The sequence below is a fragment of the Corylus avellana genome, chromosome ca7 (genome assembly GCF_901000735.1).
Source record: "Corylus avellana chromosome ca7, CavTom2PMs-1.0".
Lineage (NCBI taxonomy): Eukaryota > Viridiplantae > Streptophyta > Magnoliopsida > Fagales > Betulaceae > Corylus > Corylus avellana.
Window position 1 is genome coordinate 16,003,986 of NC_081547.1, and position 21,284 is coordinate 16,025,269.

The 21,284-nt window shown below is 37.6% G+C and overlaps 1 protein-coding gene across 1 annotated transcript in view; it reads left to right on the plus strand.

Moving 5' to 3' along the window:
- The window catches only part of LOC132186715 (mannosyl-oligosaccharide 1,2-alpha-mannosidase MNS1-like), a 26,211-nt gene extending 23,442 nt beyond the window's left edge, over positions 1 to 2,769 (plus strand). Inside the window, exon 14 of the mRNA XM_059600735.1 lies at positions 2,045 to 2,769. Within this exon, the coding sequence (XP_059456718.1) occupies positions 2,045 to 2,284 (240 nt within the window). The 3' untranslated portion in view covers positions 2,285 to 2,769. The remainder of the gene's footprint in view (positions 1 to 2,044) is intronic.
- Positions 2,770 to 21,284: the final 18,515 nt, after the last annotated feature.

Consider the following 21,284-nt stretch of genomic DNA (forward strand, 5'->3'; position numbering starts at 1 on the left):
AATTTAATGCATCTGAGCATCTCTTCACCTTTTCCCTCTCTCTCTCTCTCTCTCTCTCTCTCGTGGCATCTGTATTTGCAAAAAGTTCAAGAAGGCTGTTTTATAGTTCTGGGCAGCTTTAGATGTGACAATTGGATTCCAATCTTTCGGATTTTAGCGCTTTGGGCAGTTTCATTTTCTGGGTTTTCTTCAAATTAATCTATTCAATTGTTGGGGTATGATTTCACTTCTACTTTCCTGAATGTTTTCCTCAACCAGTAGGTGGTGACAATTTTCTCACCTGGGTGTTTGTGTTTTTGTCTCCGAAAGAGAACAGCCTTTGACTGATGGAACCAAATGATTTAGGTGGTGGGATGTTTCCGAACATTGGTTTTTGGGTGGTCCGGCCACCACCAAAAACCAAACCCTCAAATTTTTTTTTTTTTTTTTTTTTTTCTGGGTGGCCGGCCACCCCGCCCCATTTTTATTTATTTTTTTGTTTTAGTTTTAATTTTTTTTAATATTTTTAGTTTTTTAATTATTATAATTTTTTTTATAATTTTTAAATTTTAATAAATTTTTTATTTCTACTTTTTCACTGCCCAAAACAGTATCGTTTTGCCCAAAATGGTACTGTTTTGGGCAACAGCATCTGTGCGGTAGTTTTCACTACCGCACAGAAGCCGGATTCCTCCACCTCTTACCACACCGCCTCATCATCTTCCATTAATGCTATAACCAACACCATGACACGATACTATTGCCATCATCATATCATTGTCACAACCAATGCCATCATCATTATGACTAATACAATACTTCAATTTTTAAATAAACTCGTGAACAATGGAAATTTAAGTTGATGGGACTGAAAATGCCATCAAATTAAATTCTATTAGTTTAAAAGGTCTAAGAATTTGTCAGATTCTTCATCCAAATATAATCTTAGTAAATTATGTTGCCTTTCGGGAAAAAAAAAATAATAATAAAAAAAAAAGTTGTCTTTTTCTCATGGAAAAATTGTGAATGTCATTTCTTTTCTGCTTTTTTTTTTTTTTGGATTAGTGTGTTTGGCTCTAATGGGAGGGGATGTTGGAGATTTGAACTAGCAACCTGTACTTTGTGAGTCATGATTTCTATCAATAGTACTACCCCTCGGGGTTTCGAGTATATGATGTTGATCACTTTGCTTGATGTTGTTTTAAGATCTCACTTGGTGATGCTTTCTTTTTCTGTTTTCATCATGTTTTGGTCTTGGTGTAGATTTCCAGTTAATATACACTAGACTTTGTCTTGACTCTTGATTTTGTCTAAATAAAGTTTACTGTTATTGTTCTACAAAGTTTGAACTAGTTGAAAGAGTGTCCTTTTTTGTTATTTTTTTATGTCCTTGGTTTTTTGTTCTCGGATGTATTATTCCCTCATTGCAAGAATATTTTCACAAAACAGATGTTTAATTTTTGGAAAAGTAAGAGCACACTTCTTATTTAAAAAATTAGGAAAAAAGCTGTGTGGCCACCCTAGGGTGCCTACGTGACCACCCCGATGTGTCCGAGGCGGCCAACCTTTTTCTTCCTCTTTTTAATTTTTTAATTTTTTTTACAAGTAGAGCTTTAGATCTGTTTGGGTCTCTCAAAATAAGTAGGTATACTCTATAGAAAACTTTTTTTTCAAATGTGGACCCCACCAGAAAACGCTTCTCAAAATAGTTTTCACCTTTATGTTCGAGATTATTGTTTCCCAAACTTGGTGAAACATAGAACTAGTTCATAATTTCTTTTCATTCACAATATACATGTTTCCATAAAAGGTTGAAATGAGATTACTTTATGGTTTAGAGAAAATGCTTATAAAACAGAAACAGTTCAAGTTGAACTACTTTTTATCTGGAATTGTTTTAGACCAAACTGAATCAGTTTTATGGTTTTCCAGATACGCCCACTAATATTGAAATATCCATGCTTAGACAAAACTAAACTGATAACTGCTAAATGTTGAATTGGATATTTTCCTTACTTGATAACTATGTGACTGTTCGTTTACTGCTGGCTGGTGGTGTTCTCAGGTTAATACTGGTGTCAAGGACAATAAGATGCAAACCTTCTTTCTTGCAGAGACTCTCAAATATCTCTATCTTCTTTTTTCACCCCCTTCAGTCATCTCATTAGATGAATGGGTTTTCAACACAGAAGCTCATCCTTTGAGAATTGTGACCCGAGATGATGGGGAAAGTTTTGGAAAATCAGATGGGAAACCTAGACCAATGGGTAGAATACGTGGCAGGAAAGAAGGTCGATCCGATTAATTATTACGAATAAGTAACTCTTTATTAGTTTTGGTCGAACCCTTTCTGTAATTTCAGCCTCTAAGGAGATGGAGAGCTAAAGAGTTCATTCAATGTCTATTGACATTGGATGTCAGCTGTTCCTCCTACAAAGAAAAGTGCAGCTCAACAATTTCCACTTGTTGGTAGTTGTATTCTATAGTAAGATTTGGGGCCGCCTTTGTAGAATGATGGATTTGTAACATAGGAAATAGGTCATTGTCTACAGTTACTGTAATATGTTTGATGAATAGGGGGGATGTCTTTTTGATGGATAGCCATTTGTAACTTTTAGAAGACATCTTTACTGTCCTTTTCCTTGCTTTTCTGAATAAGTCATTTGGTGATATTTGCGGGATTAAGTTGTTGGTCTCATTTTGAGGCAGATGGGTAAAACATAGCTACATGTGTCAGATCCATATTAGAATGATTCAAGAGCTTTAAGAATTCTCTTTTTACCTGATTCATTATTTTGCCACACTTTTTTTCTTTCTGTTTTGAAGATTGGTTTGCTTTCCTTTCTTGGATCGGTTTGTTTCTATATTATTAGTTATAGACAAGGAGTGTAATAAAATTAAAAAAATTGAGCACTCATAGTTGTCTAATTTAGGTCAAATGTATTTAGAATTGAATTTTTGAAGGCCCTTAAATACTTTGAATATAGGAAGGGTTTTTTTTTTTATTTGAAGAAAAAAAAATATTTCAGATTCCAAGTACAGTTTCTCCCCCTTGTTATGTTCTGTTTGTTTCCTAAATTCTCGTCTTTCAAAGTTGAAAAGATATGGAGTTTTGCCCACTAACCTCTTGGAAGGGTGTTGATTAAATTCACCGACTCCAACATATAATATTTTTTTTCTAAAACATTAACCGACCAGTCCCTCTCAACTGCTTCCATTTAGTCCACAACTTCATCCATTCCAGTGGGCAAAGAATGAGATAGTTGTATGTAACACCCCCTTTATCTTTTCCCTGCACAACCAGTTTAGTTTCAAGTAAGAAGCGCCTATAGATTCTCTCTCTCATAACAGCCCATTTTAATTAATTGATTTACCTTCAAAACACGCTACCAAAGAATAAGGCCTCAAATGAAGATTTCATGCAATCTTAACTATGCGTATATAAGCTTTTGAAAATGCTCCTCTTACAAGTTGGTTTTTAATGGTGATTTCTACTTGAGGCTTGTATCATTTGGTATCAGAGTCAAAAATTACGTCATTTGTTTGAATCACGAAAGGGTGACCTATAAGATAGAGTGGGCATGGATGTCGATTGCAAAGAGTGGCTGTACATTACAATCCTAAGTGTTGCATATGATTTACTTGCAATTTTAATCATGTGTATATATAGCACCCTTTTTTTGAAGTCGATTTTTAAGAGTAAATTCTACCTAAAGTTTGTATCAAGCCGAACTCTTAAAATCATATTTGCATAAGATGTCATTAAAATAATCAAATAATCAGTATGGTAGCAAACACTGAATTGTTTTTTCAAGTAAAAAATCATAACAACAAAAACGTTACCAACAAAATTGGCACCTATCAACATTTCAAGTAGACAACAATACACTAAATTATCATCATTGCCCCTAGAACAAACAAAGCTGTACATATATTCAATGTAAAGCAGCATATATTACATCGATGATGAACATCAACTCCTTTAGCAAGATTAGGCAATACATAAAATTCAAATTATCTTGTCTCTTTAGGAATAGAAAAAAAGACAACAACTACCACAACTTCCCCATGTAGAATCTCATAGGCAATAGCGGCCCCATAATATGATCTGATTAGATCCTTCATATATATATATATATAACTCCAAGTCTTGTATTTTGATCAACTTCAAGTAATTGAACAAATTATTTGTCAGAACCAAGCAAGTGAAAAAAAAAAAAAATTAATTAATTAATTAATTAATTAATTAATTAAGAGTGGAAAAGAAAAAAAAATGAAATGACAAAATAGTCCCAGTGATACCATGGTGAGATCAATAGATTCAGGGCTAGCAAACTTGGCAAATGTATCAAGTCCACTTTCTCTCCATGACCCAAATGGCATTTCACCGTTGCAGCATGAAATATATCAAGACTCCTAGTCCCCCACTTGCGCATTTAAATGATTCAAAACATACTGTCAAAGAGAATACCGAAAAAATAATCATACTAAAAATTCAAATGAGAATTACAAGCTTTCATCTTCAGAAACCTGTATAACATAGTTTGATTGGGTCATGTAGGCCCTCCTCACAATCTGACTACAGGCTACGACTTGGCAGGCCTTTGGCTCGTGAGTCGCTGACTTTTCTTGATGATTTTCGATGGAAGGCTTGCCCTTAAGGCTTGTTGGGCGCGGGCCTTCTATATTTTGATCATGGGCCACTAGCCATCAAGACTATTGCTCCATAGGACGCTGGCCTTTCGGTCTGTTTTGGTGGACAGCCCCTTCTAAAGGGATTGTTGGTAGTTGGGCCCTCCAATAGTGGCTTGATTTCTTTGGTTGATTAATCCAAAGTGTTCTTCACTGATCTCGGTGGAGCATCTTCTGGAGGTAAGGAACCGTCGATAGTTGGACGTAATAGCCTTTCGGCTCATGGGCTGTTGGCATTTCTTGGTGATTTCTAGAAGAGATTCTTTTGTCACTTTATTAAGCCCATGACTCGATCATCCAAATTGACTTAAATAACAAATCTATACCCAATGCATATATTGATCAGACACATTCATATGAGGAATTCAATTAACCAGAAAATAATCAATTTAAAAATACCAAAATATGATTGTAACAAAGGTGCCAATATTGAAATCTTAAAAAGACATGATTAGGGCTTCAATCTAGCCCCTACCTAAAGAGTTAGTTACACATAATTAAAATAAAAAGAAAAGAAAGAACCGAAAATGACTTCTAGAAAGTAGCCTCCAATTCCTCTCTCCGAAATTGTCTCTGGAATTGTGTTGTTTGGAATTGTGTGGCTTAGAGGTCTATTTATAGGTAGGAAAGACCTAAAAACCCTAGTAAACCTAGTAAAATCAGAGGTCTAACTTTCCTAGTCCAAATAGGATTAGGAAAAACCTAATTTTGGGGTGAAAAAGGAGTCTGGCCACATTTGGGCTCCTCGAGTGCGCTCGATCGTAGGGTTGGGCGCTCGATTGCAGTTGTGCGGCCGATCTTCTGTGTTGGGCGCTCGAGCGCATATACACTCGAGTCTTCTTCTTGCGCTCGATCGCACTGCACCTAGATGCTTGTGCTTGATCCTAAACTTCTAGCTTTTTCCCAAATTGCCCTTTAAGCCAGAGATTTCCAGAAATGTTTCCTTTTCTTCCATGACCTACAAAAACACAAAAAACATAAAAAGGAAATAAAATAGTACAAAATAACAAGACTAAGAAATTAACAAGTGTAAATTAAGGGGCTAAAATATGACCATTTTAACACTTATCAAGGGCCACCCTTGAAGACTTGTTGGGTGCAGGCCTTCTGGATTTTGATCATGGGTTGCCGCCCGTAAAACTATTGCACATAGGCTGATGGGCTTTCGATCTGTTCTAGTGGACGACCTTTTCTAAAGGGCTGTTGGTAATTGAGCCCTCCAGTAGTCCCTCGATTCCTTTGGTTGATTAGTGTTCTAATCAATTCACAGGAATCTGAAAGTGTTGCTCATTGATCCCAGTGGACATCTTTCGAAGGTAAGGAGCCTTCGGTAGTTGGGACCTCAATTCCTTTGGTTGATTTGTATGCTAATCAAACCATAGGAATCTAAAATGTTCTTCATTGATCCCAGTGGAGCATCTTTTGGAGGTAGGGAGTTGTTGGTAGTTGGGCCGTCTATAGTCATTTGATTCCTTTAGTTGATAAGTGTGCTGATCAAATTATTGGAATTTGAAGAGTTTTTTTCACTGATCCTAAGGGTTTATTCCTTATAAGTAAGAATCGTCGGCTATTTGTCCTTGGCATATGTGCCTTCGAGAGGCTTTCCAAACATTCATCTTTGGGGATATGATAGATGGCTGGATATTTTATGGTAGTATTGAATGTGCGTATTAGCAGGTAGGCAACGTGGTATGAAGTTATTGAATGCGAAGGGGAGTTTGGGTGGTCTTTTAAAATTACAATGGGGTTTTTTTAGTAAGGCTTTAGCTTTCTCTTTCTTCTGCTTCTAGTTCTTCCCGCTTAGCACTTCTCGTAGTTGCTGCATATGACAATTACCTTTTCTTATTTCGGTTACTAGTTGCTACCTTTGGCGTCGCATCGTTTCTTTAGAGATTTCTTCAGTTTTCATTCTTCATAGCGCCTAAAGTTTTGGTCTTTTGGTCTCCAATGGTGATTGTTCGTACAACTACACAAAAGTTTTTATTTTTCTTGGTCAAAACTACTGCTTGTTGTGCCAAATACCCACCTAAATTAATAGGCAAAACTTGGTACGTTTTACTCGCAAGTGCACGAGATCAAAACGTGAGTATAGAGTGCAAGTACGAGATCATTCCCACGAGGAATGTTGTTTTTACTTAGAATTGATTTTCAAATTAAATTGCTAAATTGACACAAATTTGCAATGTTGAAAATAGATAAAGACAATGAAAAGGTTAGGGTTTTGATATCCACCACTAATACGACTAATTAAGAAAATACTAGGCCAATATTCCAATCATGTGGTATAATTAATGTTTGTTAACCTAAGAGTATGGTATCTACACCTTAAGTTATTGATCTCCCTAAGTAATGAATTAAGCATGGTATCTACACCTTAAGTTATTGATCTCCCTAAGTAATGAATTAAGCATGGTATCAACTCTAATTTGTTTCTTCCCTAAAGGATTTAGCATGGTATCTACTAAGTTGTTCTTTAGGGAAACATAATTCTATGGAGATCGACAAACACATGAGTTCTAGGGCATGGTATCTACTCCTAGTTCCCATGTTGATTAAGCAAAGAACCCATGATGAGGTTCTTTTGTCACTTTATTAAGCCCAAGATTCGGTCATCTAAATTGACTTAATTAACAAATCCATACCATAAAATATGAGGAATTCAATCACATAGACATAATCAATTAAAATAAACCACAATATGATTGAAACAAGACACTAGTATTAAATTAAAAAGACATGATTAGGGCTTCAATCTAGTCCTAACAAATAGTTTAGTTACACATAATTAAACTAAAACTAAAAAGAAAAGGGAAAGAAGAAACCGGAAATCGCTTCTTGAAGTATCCTCCAATTTCTCTCTTTGGAATTGTGTATTTTTCTAAAAGGCTAAAAGGTCTTATTTATAGGCCTAGGAAAACCCTAGAGCCTCTAGAAAACCTAATAAAATTGTATGATAGCCTCCTAGTCCAATTAGGACTTCTAGAACCTAGGTTAACTTGGAAAAGAGGTCTTTCCGTTTTTGGGCCGTGCAAGTGCGCTCGATCCTAAGGTTGTGCACTCGAGCGCAAGCCTACGCTCAATCCTAGCTCTTTTGCGCTCGAGCGCTGATGTGCTCAAGCTTGCTTTTGGTGCGATTGATCCCATGCTCCAGATTTCCCAAATTTGTCCTTTATGCTTGAAACTGTCCAGAAACGCTTCATTTTCCTTCAAATACCTAAAAACAAACAAAAACATAAAAAGGAAATAAAACAACATGAAATAGAACAACTAAAGGATTAACATACATAAATTAAGGGGCTAAAGCTTTGGTTCTTCCTCAAAGTTTCGCTCTTTTTGTGCTTAAAGCTTTGATTTTTTTTTTTTTTTTGATTTTTTGTTGATAGTTCACATTCCTTCTTAAAGCTTTAACCCTTTTTTTTGACATTGCTCATTTTGGCGGTAGTATGTGGAGTTCTCGTTCTTCTCCTAAAAATTTGGTGAATCTTCGATGCGTTTTCCATGTACTAGATACCACTGTTGGACTACTGGTGTTGGCCATAAATGTAACGCCCCCAAAATTGGCCTTGACCATTATGGTAGGGTTATTGCCAATTCATCTAATTGAGTTAATTAATAACTAACTGAAGGAATTGTCCATCTAGCATACTCAAAGTAAATGTAGTAAAAGGTGAAAATGATAGATTTTAGATGTCTAATAATCATAATGTGTACATGTATTTACATCAAGCACAGACTTGAAGCTACTAATTAACATAGTCAATCTAATCAAACCTGGTTGTAATGCCCCCAAAAATTGGCCTTGACTGGCCTGGCAGGATTACTGGCAATTACCCCAGTTTAACCAATTGGAGGCTAAATGGGGAATCGCCCCTCTAAGCATCATCAGAGCTAATGCATAGAAAGGTGAAACAAATTTGAGAAGTCTATCAATCATTATAGGGACAAGTAAATCCTCAAATTAAAGACACGGAGCAACTAACTAGAATGAAAAAACCTAATTGACTCCAATTAATACCTATTCAGATTGTATAGGTGTTTTACAAAAATATTGTGCAGAAATAGATCAAACCTAACACAAAATAATCAACCAAATACAAACATGTAATGAACAATAAAGAACACAAGTATTTGGTTACGAAGAGGAAATTATTTAGAGAACTCAAGTATAAAAGAAACAAGAAATTACACAATGTCAACTTACAAAGCCTTTGATCGTGACAATCCAGTGTACTAGACAAATGATCCACTTGTCCACTACGGCAGTAGTTCTTCTAGAACCTCTCGGGGTTTCTTCTATGTGATTTCCTTCACCGTAACTCCGATTGACTTCAAGTGTTGATCATAGAAACGCGGATGAGATTTCTCACCTTTACTCTAAGAGAGATCTAAACGCTCCAGTTCGATATCTCTATCACTCTCTCTTAGCTCACTGTATTCGCTCTCTGAATACATACATAAGAATGTGCATATATCTCGTTTAAAAAGAAATTAGCACAACAATTAAGCGGTCGTGTCCGTACGTGGCTAGGATTACATATGCGTAAACTCTCAATGTCTGGACAGCCAAACCCAGTGTCTGGACATGTCTTCGAAGTGAACAGTTGAACTTTCTATAAATGTTGTTCGGACACAGCTTATGGCTGTCCGGATAGGTCTTCGAAATAAACTTTCTGGAAATGATGTCCGGACATGGCTTCAGGCTGTCCAGACACTGCTTCTGGCTATTTGAACAGGATACTCATTTTCTTCTGATTACATGTAAACCAACGAATGTGCCAAAAAATAAACTAACAAACTCCCTCTTTGGCCATTTGAGGACAAAACATAACATGAAAATGAGACAGACATAAACTCCCCCTTTTGTCATAGAAGGACAAAAGGAAGCACAAAATAATTCACCTGAATCTAGAGTTCAAAAAATAAACAACCCATAAACCCTAAATAAGTAGAGTTAATAAAGGAGAAAAAAAATCACGGAAGCAAATCCCGTTGATCTTCAGGAAGAATGTGGTGGAGTGCAATCCCGACATTGTTCTTAACTTGCTCTACATCTTTCTCCATGTCCCCAAGCCGTTTGTTGATAACTTTGCTACTAAGGCCTTGAGATTGAAGTAACCCAATGATTATATTCAATTGACTTGAAACATCTGATGACCCCGAGGAAGACGCTACTTGTGGGTTGGGAATACCTAGAGGAGTAGGATCTCCTTGAGGTTGGAACCTTTGAAGTTGAGCATTTGATTTCATTACCGTTCCTTTGCCAAAATTTCCTTCAGGAAATTCCACATGTTCATTTGTAGCGATGTTAGACACCGTAGCTTTCAATATCTTAGTGATGAGTGTCAATTGTACTGAGTACCTCTCAATGTGAGGGTTGCTCGTATTATATAGAAATTGTCTAGGTAATTACAGGTTGTATCTTAGCGATTACAACAATCTAGGGAAACAAATAAGGTAACTAAAATCTACCTATTGATTACAATATACTATAGCTATAATACAAGAACATGTCATAACTAGAAAGACTAATTATGGCTAAATATATAATGATATATATAGACGTATCTGACTGACATCCCCCCTCAAATTGATGCTGGTCGATCAAGAAGCGTCAATTTGCCTACAAGGAACTGATGACGCTGTCGTGTCATAGCCTTCGTGAAGACATTAGCTATCTGGAGATCTGTGGAAACATGAGGAAGAGAGATAACACGAGTGTCTAAGGCTTCCCGAATAGAATGACAGTCTACCTCAATATGCTTCGTACGTTCATGGTAAACAGGATTAGTAGCTATTTGAATGGCACTAGTATTATCAGCATGAAGAGGAGTAGAATCAGTTTGAGAAAAACCAAGCTCAGCCAAAAGCCCACAAAGCCAGACAATCTCAGAACAAGCAGCAGACATTGCCCTGTATTCGGATTCAGTAGATGATTTAGAAACGCGAGCTTGCTTCTTACTCTTCCAAGAAATCAAAGAATCACCAAGAAACATGCACCAACCCGTGACAGACCGCCGAGTGTCAGGACATCCTGCCCAATCCGCATCACTATAAGCAACAAGGCGAAGAGGAGAGCCGGTTGGAAAGAACAACCCACGGCCAGGGGACCCCTGAAGATATCGAATGATACGTCGAACAGCAGCTAAATGAAGATGGCGTGGAGTTTGCATAAACTGGCTAACCTGCTGGACAGCGAAGGAAATATCGGGCCGAGTAATAGTCAAATAGTTCAAGCTGCCTACCAACTGTCGGAACACAGTAGGATCAGAGAGAAGATCACCCTCCTCACTTCGATATTTCACATTAACCTCCATAGGAGTATCCACCGAAGAAGAATCCTGAAGACCAGCCAGGCTAATCAAGTCCTGGGTATATTTGTGTTGATTCAAGAATATACAAGAAGAATCAGTGTGCACCTCCAACCCCAAAAAATACGTAAGAGGACCAAGGTCTTTCATATGAAAAGAGTCTTGAAGATTCCGCTTGAGATGTGCAATCAAACTAGAGTCGGTGCCCGTAATGACAATATCATCCACATACACAAGTAAAAGAACGAGACCAGTCGGAGTCTTGCAAAGGAACAAAGAAGAATCATATTGGCTTTGGACAAAGGACAAGCGAAGCAGAGTAGACCTGAATTTTTCAAACCATGCCTGGGGAGCCTGTTTTAAGCCATAGAGAGACCGCTTTAACTTACACACAGCGGCAGATGGAGAAGAAAACAAACCCGGAGGAGGAGTCATGTAAATATCCTCTTTGAGATCACCATGAAGAAAAGCATTTTTGACATCCATCTGGTGAAGTGGCCAGCCTTGGGAGGCGGCAATAGAAATTATTGTACGTACTGTGGTCATCTTCGCGACCGGAGCAAATGTCTCCTCATAGTCCACCCCATATTCTTGCTTGTTCCCAAGAGCAACTAGGGCCTTATACCGATCCAGAGTCCCATCAGAGCGAAGCTTAATCAAGTAAACCCATTTACAACCAATGGCTTTAACATGAGAAGGGCAAGGAACCACATCCCATGTATGATTGTCCTGGAGAGCCCGAAGTTCCTCATCCATCGCTTTCCGCCAACATTCATATGTAACAGCCATACCTAAAGTAGCATTAAAGGAAGTGTGGGAAAAACCATACCTATCAGAAGGACGTGATACCCTAGTAGAGTGTCGAGGACCAGACTCAGGAACTGTCTCAGATGGCGTGTCAATTGGAGGAGTTGTCGGAACAATTTCAGATGAAGGGTCAGTCTCGGGAAGGGGCAAAGTTGGTAGACGTTGAGTATACACAATTTCAGGTTTGAACCGCTCAGGCAAAAGCGGCAATTCATCAAAACAAGGTAGAATACTAATCTCAGGCAATGATTCAACATGTGTAGAAAAGAAACATTGATTCTCAAAGAAAACAACATTACGAGATATACGAATTTTGTTAGAACAAGGATCATAGCAAACATAACCTTTGTGAGAAATACTATAACCCATAGAGGCACATTTAACAGACTGAGCAGAAAGTTTGTGACGTTCATGAGGAGGTAAATGAACAAAATAAACACATCCAAAAGTATGCAAATTAAGATAGCTAGGATGCTGACGATGCAATTGATAATAAGGAGAATCAAAATTCAAGACCTGAGAGGGCAGTCTATTAATTAAGTAAACTGCGGTAGATAATGCCTTAACCAAGAATTTAGAAGGAACAGAGGACTCAAGCAATAAGGTGCAAACAATGTCCAAGAGATGTCGGTTCTTTCGTTCCGCCACCCCATTTTGCTGCGGAGTATAAGTACAAGAGCGCTGAGAGACAATTCCTTTGTGGTGTAAGAAATCATGAAACTCGCGAGACATGTATTCTCCACCAGAATCAGACCTCAAAATCTTAATACCTGTAGAAAATTGGTTCTCAATATACGCTACAAAGGTCTGAAAAACAGACAGGACCTCAGATTTGGCCCGAAGAAAATAGACCCAAGTATACCGACTGAAATCATCTATGAATGTCACAAAATATTTATATCGAGCATGAGAAATTACAGGAGAAATGCCCCATACATCACTATGCACAATATCAAAGCATTTTGCAGCACGACTACCATGAGAAGAAAACGAAAGAGTTTTACTCTTACCAAGTTTGCATATAGAACAGTCAAATGACAAATTTTTAGAAACACGTTCTTTATTGCCTAACAAACCAGAATTTAACATATGAGACAGAATAACAGAGTTTGGATGACCCAAACGTTTGTGCCATACTTCATTCGGAGTGTTAACTATCATACAAGCCAAAGATAAACAACTAGGAATTGAAAAGTGCAGTGGAAATAGTCTGCCAACTTTAGGCCCTTTCGCGAGTATCTTCCCCGACACCTGATCCTGCCCAAGACAACCATCACGAGAGAAATGGACATCACAGTTTTTTTCAACTAACTGACCAACTGAAATAAGACTACTAGAAAGTCTAGGAGATACATAAATATCTCTGAATGAAGGATTGATATCTCCTACTTCAGTAATAGCTAAATGACTCCCATTAGCTACTTGAATATGGGATGAACCATGATATGGATGAACATTGCAAAGAGTATCGGACGATCTGTTCATATGATTGGATGCAGCAGAATCAATAAGCCAATACTTAGAAGAAATAGTACCATTACCTTGGAGCCCTAAGGCTGAAAAGGCTGACATAATCATTTGCTGGACCATTTCAGGAGTAAGAACAACTGATCCGGCCCCAGAAGAAGCTGAGGACATCACTGGAGCAGAAGAGGTGTTCATTGCAGCCTGATAGGCAGTAGCTTGACGATTATGAGGTCCAATGGGACATTCTTTGATAAAGTGGCCCTGTTTCTTACAGTAGTTGCAAGATTTCTTTGCACAGTTGGCAACAATATGACCATACTCCTTGTAGCTGAAACACTAGACCTTGCGCATATCCTTACCCTTCCCTTTCCCATGGGCTGCATAGGCTACTGGATTCGGGTTGGAATCTTGCTGGAACGTAGCCTGTGTGAGAAGACGCTGCTCCTCGCGAAGTAACTCTCCAAAACAAACATTGAAAGATGGAGAAGGATCCCGATTCATTAAATTTGAGCGAATAACCTCAAATTCAGAGCGCAATTTCATTAGGAATTTCTCTTGCTTTGCTCATGAACCGCCTGAACAGCAGAGAGAGATGCAACAGGTACCTTCGCATAAACCATATCAGAAAATTCTCCCCACAAATTTTGAAAACCAGAAAAATACTTCGGAATGGAGAGATTGCCTTGAGTGTAACTAGCGATCTCATATTCTAGCTGAAAACGGCGTGCGGTATTGTCCTAATGATAAACTTTCAACAAATACTCCCCACATAGTCTTCGCAGTCTTATAGGGCGTCAGATTGAGCACAATAAGAGGATCAACAGACCCTATGATCCAAGACATCACACGTGCATCCTTGACCTTCCGCTTAGCCAACTCCTTAGTTTCCGTAGGAGCTGGATCACTACCGTCAATATGGCCCCACAACTCTTTTCACGTAACAAATAATTGAAACTGGAATTCCCAAGCAGAATAATTTTTTCCAGTAAAACGAACCCCAAAAGCCTCGCTAGAAGACATAATGAAATAAGAAAATTAAAAATTAAAACACCTGATAAAGGAGTAACAGGCCACCAGATCTGTTGGACAGCAAGCCCAAGTCCACACAAGTCAAACACCAATTAGCAACCCCAAACAGCAACAAAGCCCAAGCCCAGCAAGCCCAAAGTTACCAGCAACTCAGCAAGTCCAAGCCCAGCAAACAGCAATCAGCAACCCCAAACAGCAAGTTCAAACTAGCCAGCCCAGCAAGTCCAAGTCCAACAAAGCCCAAGCCCAAAAACACAATTTCAGCAACCCAAACCAAACATCAACCCAAACCAACAGCACCACAAACAGAAAACCCGACAACCCAAATTGCACAATTTCAGCAACCCAAACCAACAACACCACAAACAGAAATCCCGACAACCCAAATCGCCGAGAACACCATACTGACTGTACCACGCCGACAACCTAAATCGCCGATAGCCCAACTCGCCGGAAACACCACGCTGACAGCACCACGCCGATAACACCACAGATTGCCGAAAGCCCAACTCGCCGGAAACTCCACGCTCACCGCACCACGCCGTTAACTCCACAGATTACCGAAAGCCCACGTCTGCACAGAATCTACCGACAACCACCATAGATCGCCGGGAACCCTCCAAGACTGCACAAAACCTGCCGACAACCACCACAGACCTTGTCGACAGCCTCCAAGGATTCTCCACAAACCAAAAAACTGCCGAATAGCAATTTAGAACCCACCAGAATTATCGACAACTCCCCTGAAGTTATCTACTGCCACAAAAAACAACAACCCAGTCCCACCCCAAGCTTGACAATTCCTACGCTCCTCAACAGGTAACTAAAAGCAACCCTAATTTAGATGATGGCTCTGATACCATGTCAATTGTATTAAATACCTCTCAATGTGAGAGTTGCTCGTATTATATAGAAATTGTCTAGGTAATTACAGGCTGTATCTCAGCGATTAGAGCAATCTAGGGAAACAAATAAGGTAACTAAAATCTACCTATTAATTACAATATACTATAGCTATAATACAAGAACATGCCATAACTAGAAAGACTAATTATGGCTAAATGTATAATGATATATATAGACGTATCTGACTGACAATGAGGCCACCATATGGTAATGCAATAGAATGATCCTCATGAAGCTCAAGCATGGTCAGCAACATATGAGTACACAAGCAAAATTGAACACACCGAATGATGCCATAAATCATGATAGCTCGGTCATGGGTCACATGACTGTTGCGAGAGATGGGCCAGATATTTTACTGCAGCACAATCCGAGTCAACAGCCGCTCTGGAGCCAGCACATTAGCTCCTGCACATAGCCAATAAGAATTTTTGTCTTGTTGTCATCCCATTTGAGCTCCCAACCAGGATTAAGAACTGCCATAATGTCAGCTATAGATGGTTGTGGCTCCGTTTCCAGAAATGGAGTTGGCTTTCCACTCATTAAGGGAATTCCATTCGTTAAGGGAATCCCAGTGACTTCACTTATCAACCTTGGAGTGATGGTAAGAGTTTTCCTTAAAACCTTGGTCTTGAACGACAGAGCACCAACCAAATGAATATTCTTAATGTTGTAATAAAATTCCCGAACTAACCGAGTGTATGCATTCAAAGGTGTGAACAATGATGTCCATTGGTTGTCGCAGAAGATTTCATAAATGAACTGGAAAGGTTCAACGAGAAGATTGTTGTGCAAATTTATTTAACTCGTAAGTGCACGAATCGATTGTAGTTTAATGGATTGGAAGTGCGAGGTCAAACCCACAGAGAATTGTATTTTTGAAATATCAACTTATATCTAAACTAATTTTACCCTAACCTAGTTCCAAAAGGGTTTTGATTTTGATTTTGAAAATTAAAAGACTAAACATAAACTAAATAAACTAAGTAAATCAATAGGTAAAGGCACTAAGGATGTGGAATCTACATTCACCAAATCATAACAACATATTTTATATTCATCAATATTAATCCGAAGTTCTCACAATTTAAATCTTATGTATGTTTTACTATGCTTTAAAGAATTAATCAAAATCATCCCATGTATCCATTCATTGACCAAATCATAAGCGGAATCCAAATTTAATTGAAACACCAGATGTATCCGTAGAACAAATCACAAGGGATATCCAACTTTTATGAGTTAAAAACCAAGCAATCAATTATATGAAATTATCCTAAATCATCAAGTGTATCATTGAATCACAACAAGATATCCAAGAATCATGCCACAGATTGTAAAGAAGTAAAACAATTGAAATCATAAACCAATAAAATCGGAATAATAAAAACTTACAGTAACGCGATGTTGTTCTTCATTGGTGAGGCTTCATCCCCAACCTTCGTTGAGAATTTAGCTCCACATGACTATGAAACTAAAACCTAAACCTAAAGAAAAACTAAACTAAAAGAAAAGCTATTTGATAAGCGCTAAAATATTCATATTTTCAGCCCTTATCTTACATGTTTTAATCCTTTGGTTGTAATTAATTAGGCCATTTTAATTTCTTTTTGTGTTTTTGATGTTTTTACAAGCTTTTGGAAGAAAGTGAAATAAAACTAGGTAATTTAGGCTCAAAAAGAGAATATGGAAAAATTGGAGCTCCCTGGTACTGCGATCGAGCGCAATACCAGAGAAGATGTTGCACGAGCCAGGCCAGGAGCGATCGAGCGCAGGCAAAAGAAGGATCGATCGCAGACATTTGATCGAGCGCACACGGGCTGCGATCGAGCTCACCAGTGCGCAGGAGGCATTCCAAGTGGCGGCTACAATGTCCCTATTTCCATATTAGGGTTTTTCAAACTCCAAATTGTAATAGGACTGAAACCCTGCGAAAACCCTAGTGTTTACTACTTTTCCAAGGACTTTTAAAGCCTATAAATAGACTCCTAAGCCTTTAGAATAGGTAAGCTTGGAGAAGGGAGAGGAATAGGAGCTCTCAAGTTCAAGTCTAGGGTTTCTTCTTTCTTTTCTTTTATTTTATGAAGATGTTTAACATCAACTCTATGTGTAGCTAATTTATTTAGTAGGGCTAGATTGAAGCCCTAGTTATGTTAAATTAATATTTCAATATTGGCGCCTTGTGATGATCATGTTGTGCTATTTAACTTGATTAATACCTGCTTGCATGAATTCCTCCTATGTGTATGCCTGATCAACATGTGCATGTGGTATGGACTTGTTAGTTAGATCAATTTGGATGGCCGAGTCCTGGGTTTAACTTAAGTAACAAAAGAATCCACACCGCGATTCTTGGGTTAATCAACATAGGGAACTGGGAGTATGTGTCCATGCCCTAGGCCTTGTGTGTTTGTCAATTTCCATAGAACATATGCTTTTCTAAAGAACAACTTAGTATAGACATGCTAAATCCTTTAGGAAAGAAAAGAATTAGAGCATGGACCAAGTGGCTAATTCGTTGCTTAGGGAAATCAATAGCTTAAGGAGTTAGAGTTTAACCCTTAGGTTGGCAAACATTAAATATGCATAACTTGATCAAAGCATTGGCATATTGATATACTAGTTTAACATAATTAGTGGTGGATATCAAAGCCTTACCCTTTGTTATCATCACATCAACAATCAATCTTTAACTTGCTTTTGCTTAAGGAATCTATTTTTAAACATAAATTCAGCAATCCTCGTGGGAATGATCTTGTACTTGCACCCTATACTACCATGTTGACCTTGTGCACTTGCAGGTAAAACGTACAATTATTTACCTATTAATTTAGATATATTTTTGCACAACACTATTGATTACATTCTGTCTCGAAAATTGTATCCCAAAACTAGTCTCTGAAATTCTATATCTTTTCTTGAATGCAAAGAGGTCTATTTATAGGCTTAGGAAAGTCCTAGAGGCCCTATTAAACCTAGATAATTTAGAGGTCTGTCTCCTAGTCAAAATAAAAGTATGAAATCGGAATAGAATTCGTCCACATTTGTGTCCTTTTATTGTGGGGCGATTTTGGCATAGTAACCGTCCTAATTAGGAAAATACTATTTCATAACAAATTGTAGTATTTTGAGTTAGCTTTTTAATGCCACTTGAATCAATTCAATCTGATATTTGAACAGAAAGTTATGGTAAAACAATTTAGACGTGTACAGAATCTGAATTTGAATCCAATTCGAAATCTTATCCAATCTGAAATTTAATCCAATCTGATCTTTAATCTAATTTAACATTTTTCTTGGATTTTGTTAGACTTAACCACATCATCTAGGTCTTCTCAAAATATGCTTTCTTCCAAACTTTGCATTTTTCCTTTAAAGCTGTAATTTTTCTTCAACGACATACAAAATACTAAAAATACAAAACTAACACAAAACATTAAATAACGACACAACTAAAGGATTAATTAATGTAAATAAAGGGGGTTCAAAGATGCAATATTTGGCACTTATCAAACACCCCCAAACTTACATTTTGCTTGTCCCTTAGCAAAACAAAACAAAAAATACAATGAAAGCAAGAAACCTAAATCCTCTTTTGTGGGAGAGACGATTGCATTTAGCATATGTAACAAGCCTTTTAAACCCCTATGCATCCTTAGTGGACGAGTGAAGTCTCGTGAGGGCTTAACAGGAATGATACCCACAAATATTGTGCACTATGTTGTTAACAAGAAAGAATTTTCATGCAAACCATGGTTCTTATTTATGAGCAAGCTTAAAAAGACAAACACCTTCATCATAGTCAATAGGAAATCCAAAATCAATTCACTCATAAATGGACAATTTAGACCTCATATGTTCTGAAAAGTGTAAAGTGTAATTAGCATACAATCATGAAGCTTTCAGTTTAAACTCAAGACAAGTTCCATAAAATTTGTAAAAATCTCTATCAAATGAAACAACCAAGGCAAGATATGCATTTTTTTTTACAGGCTCTACAATGTCTAACCCCCTTAAGCTTTCTAATTGACCCATGTAACAAGTGTTAGGCCAATGACTCCCAAGCCAGGTGGCTTTTGGGCATTAGATGTAGAACATCCCTAAGGGCTTAGTAACTCAATTCAAAAAGGCTACGAAGCCAGACTAGCCATATCTTAAATTAACACTGAATTTCACACATTTTGATGCGAACACTCAATGCTTAATGAGGCAAAAGGTCTGGTTACTCAGCGAAAAACTGAACATGATCTTTCTGTTCTTTTTCCTTCTCTTTTTTTTTTTTTTTTTTTTTTTTTTTTTTTTTTTTTTTTTTTTTTTTATATCCCTCAAGCCAATGGTTATTCATCAATAGGTCATCCAACAAATCTCAAAGAAAACAAGCTTAAGCTCAAAAACATCATACCTCACACAAAACATGCTAATGTGCTTGAAAAAATTTATCTCAAAACAAGTGAAATCTCTTTTACCCAAAAATAAGTCAAAGGACACAGACTGTTAATGACATAATGATGTGTTCAACCCTTTAAGCAAGCTAATGAAATGCAAATCACAATTACAGTTTAACTTTAACATGACAACAACATAGCACAATTTTTTTTTAAATAAACAAATAAAAATAAAAATAAATAGACAAAGTGTTTTTCCGTACCCCCAAACTTGAATTACACATTGCTCTCAATATGTATTATAGAAATACATTACAGGAAGTAAGGAAACATCAAGGTGTGAAAATGGGCAGGGCATCCTCCAAACTCAAACACCAAAACACCTGTCATCAAAACTAACAGCAATTTTTATTTATTTATTTATTTATTTTTATAGAAACGAAACTCAAAGGATTAATTGCTGTTAGAAACAAAAACAAATAAAAATAAAATGTAATGAAAAAGGAAAGAAAGAATTTGTGGAGTGAAGTGTAGAAAATAAACTTGAGGAGAAAACTTTACAACGCTTTCCCCGATCATGTGGATGTCCAACCAATCCCTTTCACCCATTCTTCTTCAAAACTTCATACCCCTCTAGAAGGATATTTCGCCATCTTATGTAGAATTGCTTGCTTCGAAGGATCTTCTTAGGAAAGTGGTTCCTAGATTTGTGTGCTTGTGTGCACAAGTCCTTGGGTATCTTGACATAAGATGGCTCTTTGAGACATTCAGGCGATGAAGATGTGGATTCTTGATGTGTCTCAAGAGGGACAGTGATGCTGGCATCGGCTTCAGTACTCATTTCCATGTCACTGGGCAGATCATGATTTGTTGGGGGGCTCACTGTTCTCATGGTGCTCAACTTGCTCAGGGTGCTCATCTTCTTCTTCTTTTTCTTCCTCCTCAATGTTATCAACAATTTTCTCACTCTCAAGTGTGGTGGTGACTTGAGCATGCTCAACTTGCTCTGCGTGCTCGTCTTTGTTATCCACAATTTCCTTCTTATCAACCATGTAGTGTAAAATGAATGGACATTCGCTTTGGTGGTGAGTAGGATTATAACAATATTCACAAAATAGAGATTGTCCCCACTTATTTATAGTTCTGATATAGGCCGACCTAACTGCCTTGAGTTCCGCTATTCTCCTTTTTAAATCATCAATGTGAGCAGTTGGACAAAATTGAAATACCTCATCTTTAGGAAGATAATTTCTTATAACACTTTCCTCTCTTTCAAAGTTGGAAGTGGCTTGGACATGCTCATGATAAGAATTTTCGGACTCATCCTCATTAATTATGTAGTGTCCTTTAGCCATTAGCTGACCTTGAAGCTCTTCTTCCTCATTGTTATCATCTATGCTCTCGTTGTCGCAATATTGAGTCATTGGGTCAGGTTGATGTTCAAATGGATGTTCATTATCACTCTTGCCAATCCATTCTTCCATCCCTGCGGTAGCTTAAGCATTGGCATCTTTGAGCTCTTGATTGAATTGATGCAGTTCATCTTTGAGCTCTTGTATAGCTCTGTTTTTAGCCATGTTGGACTGGTCGACTTTTTCTATTAATGTTTTCATCATGTCTTCCAGTGATGATTGTGGTGCAAGCTGTGGCACTTGAGTGGTAAATTGATAAGCAGGAGGTTGAGTTTGATGATCGAACTGCATATAGTCTG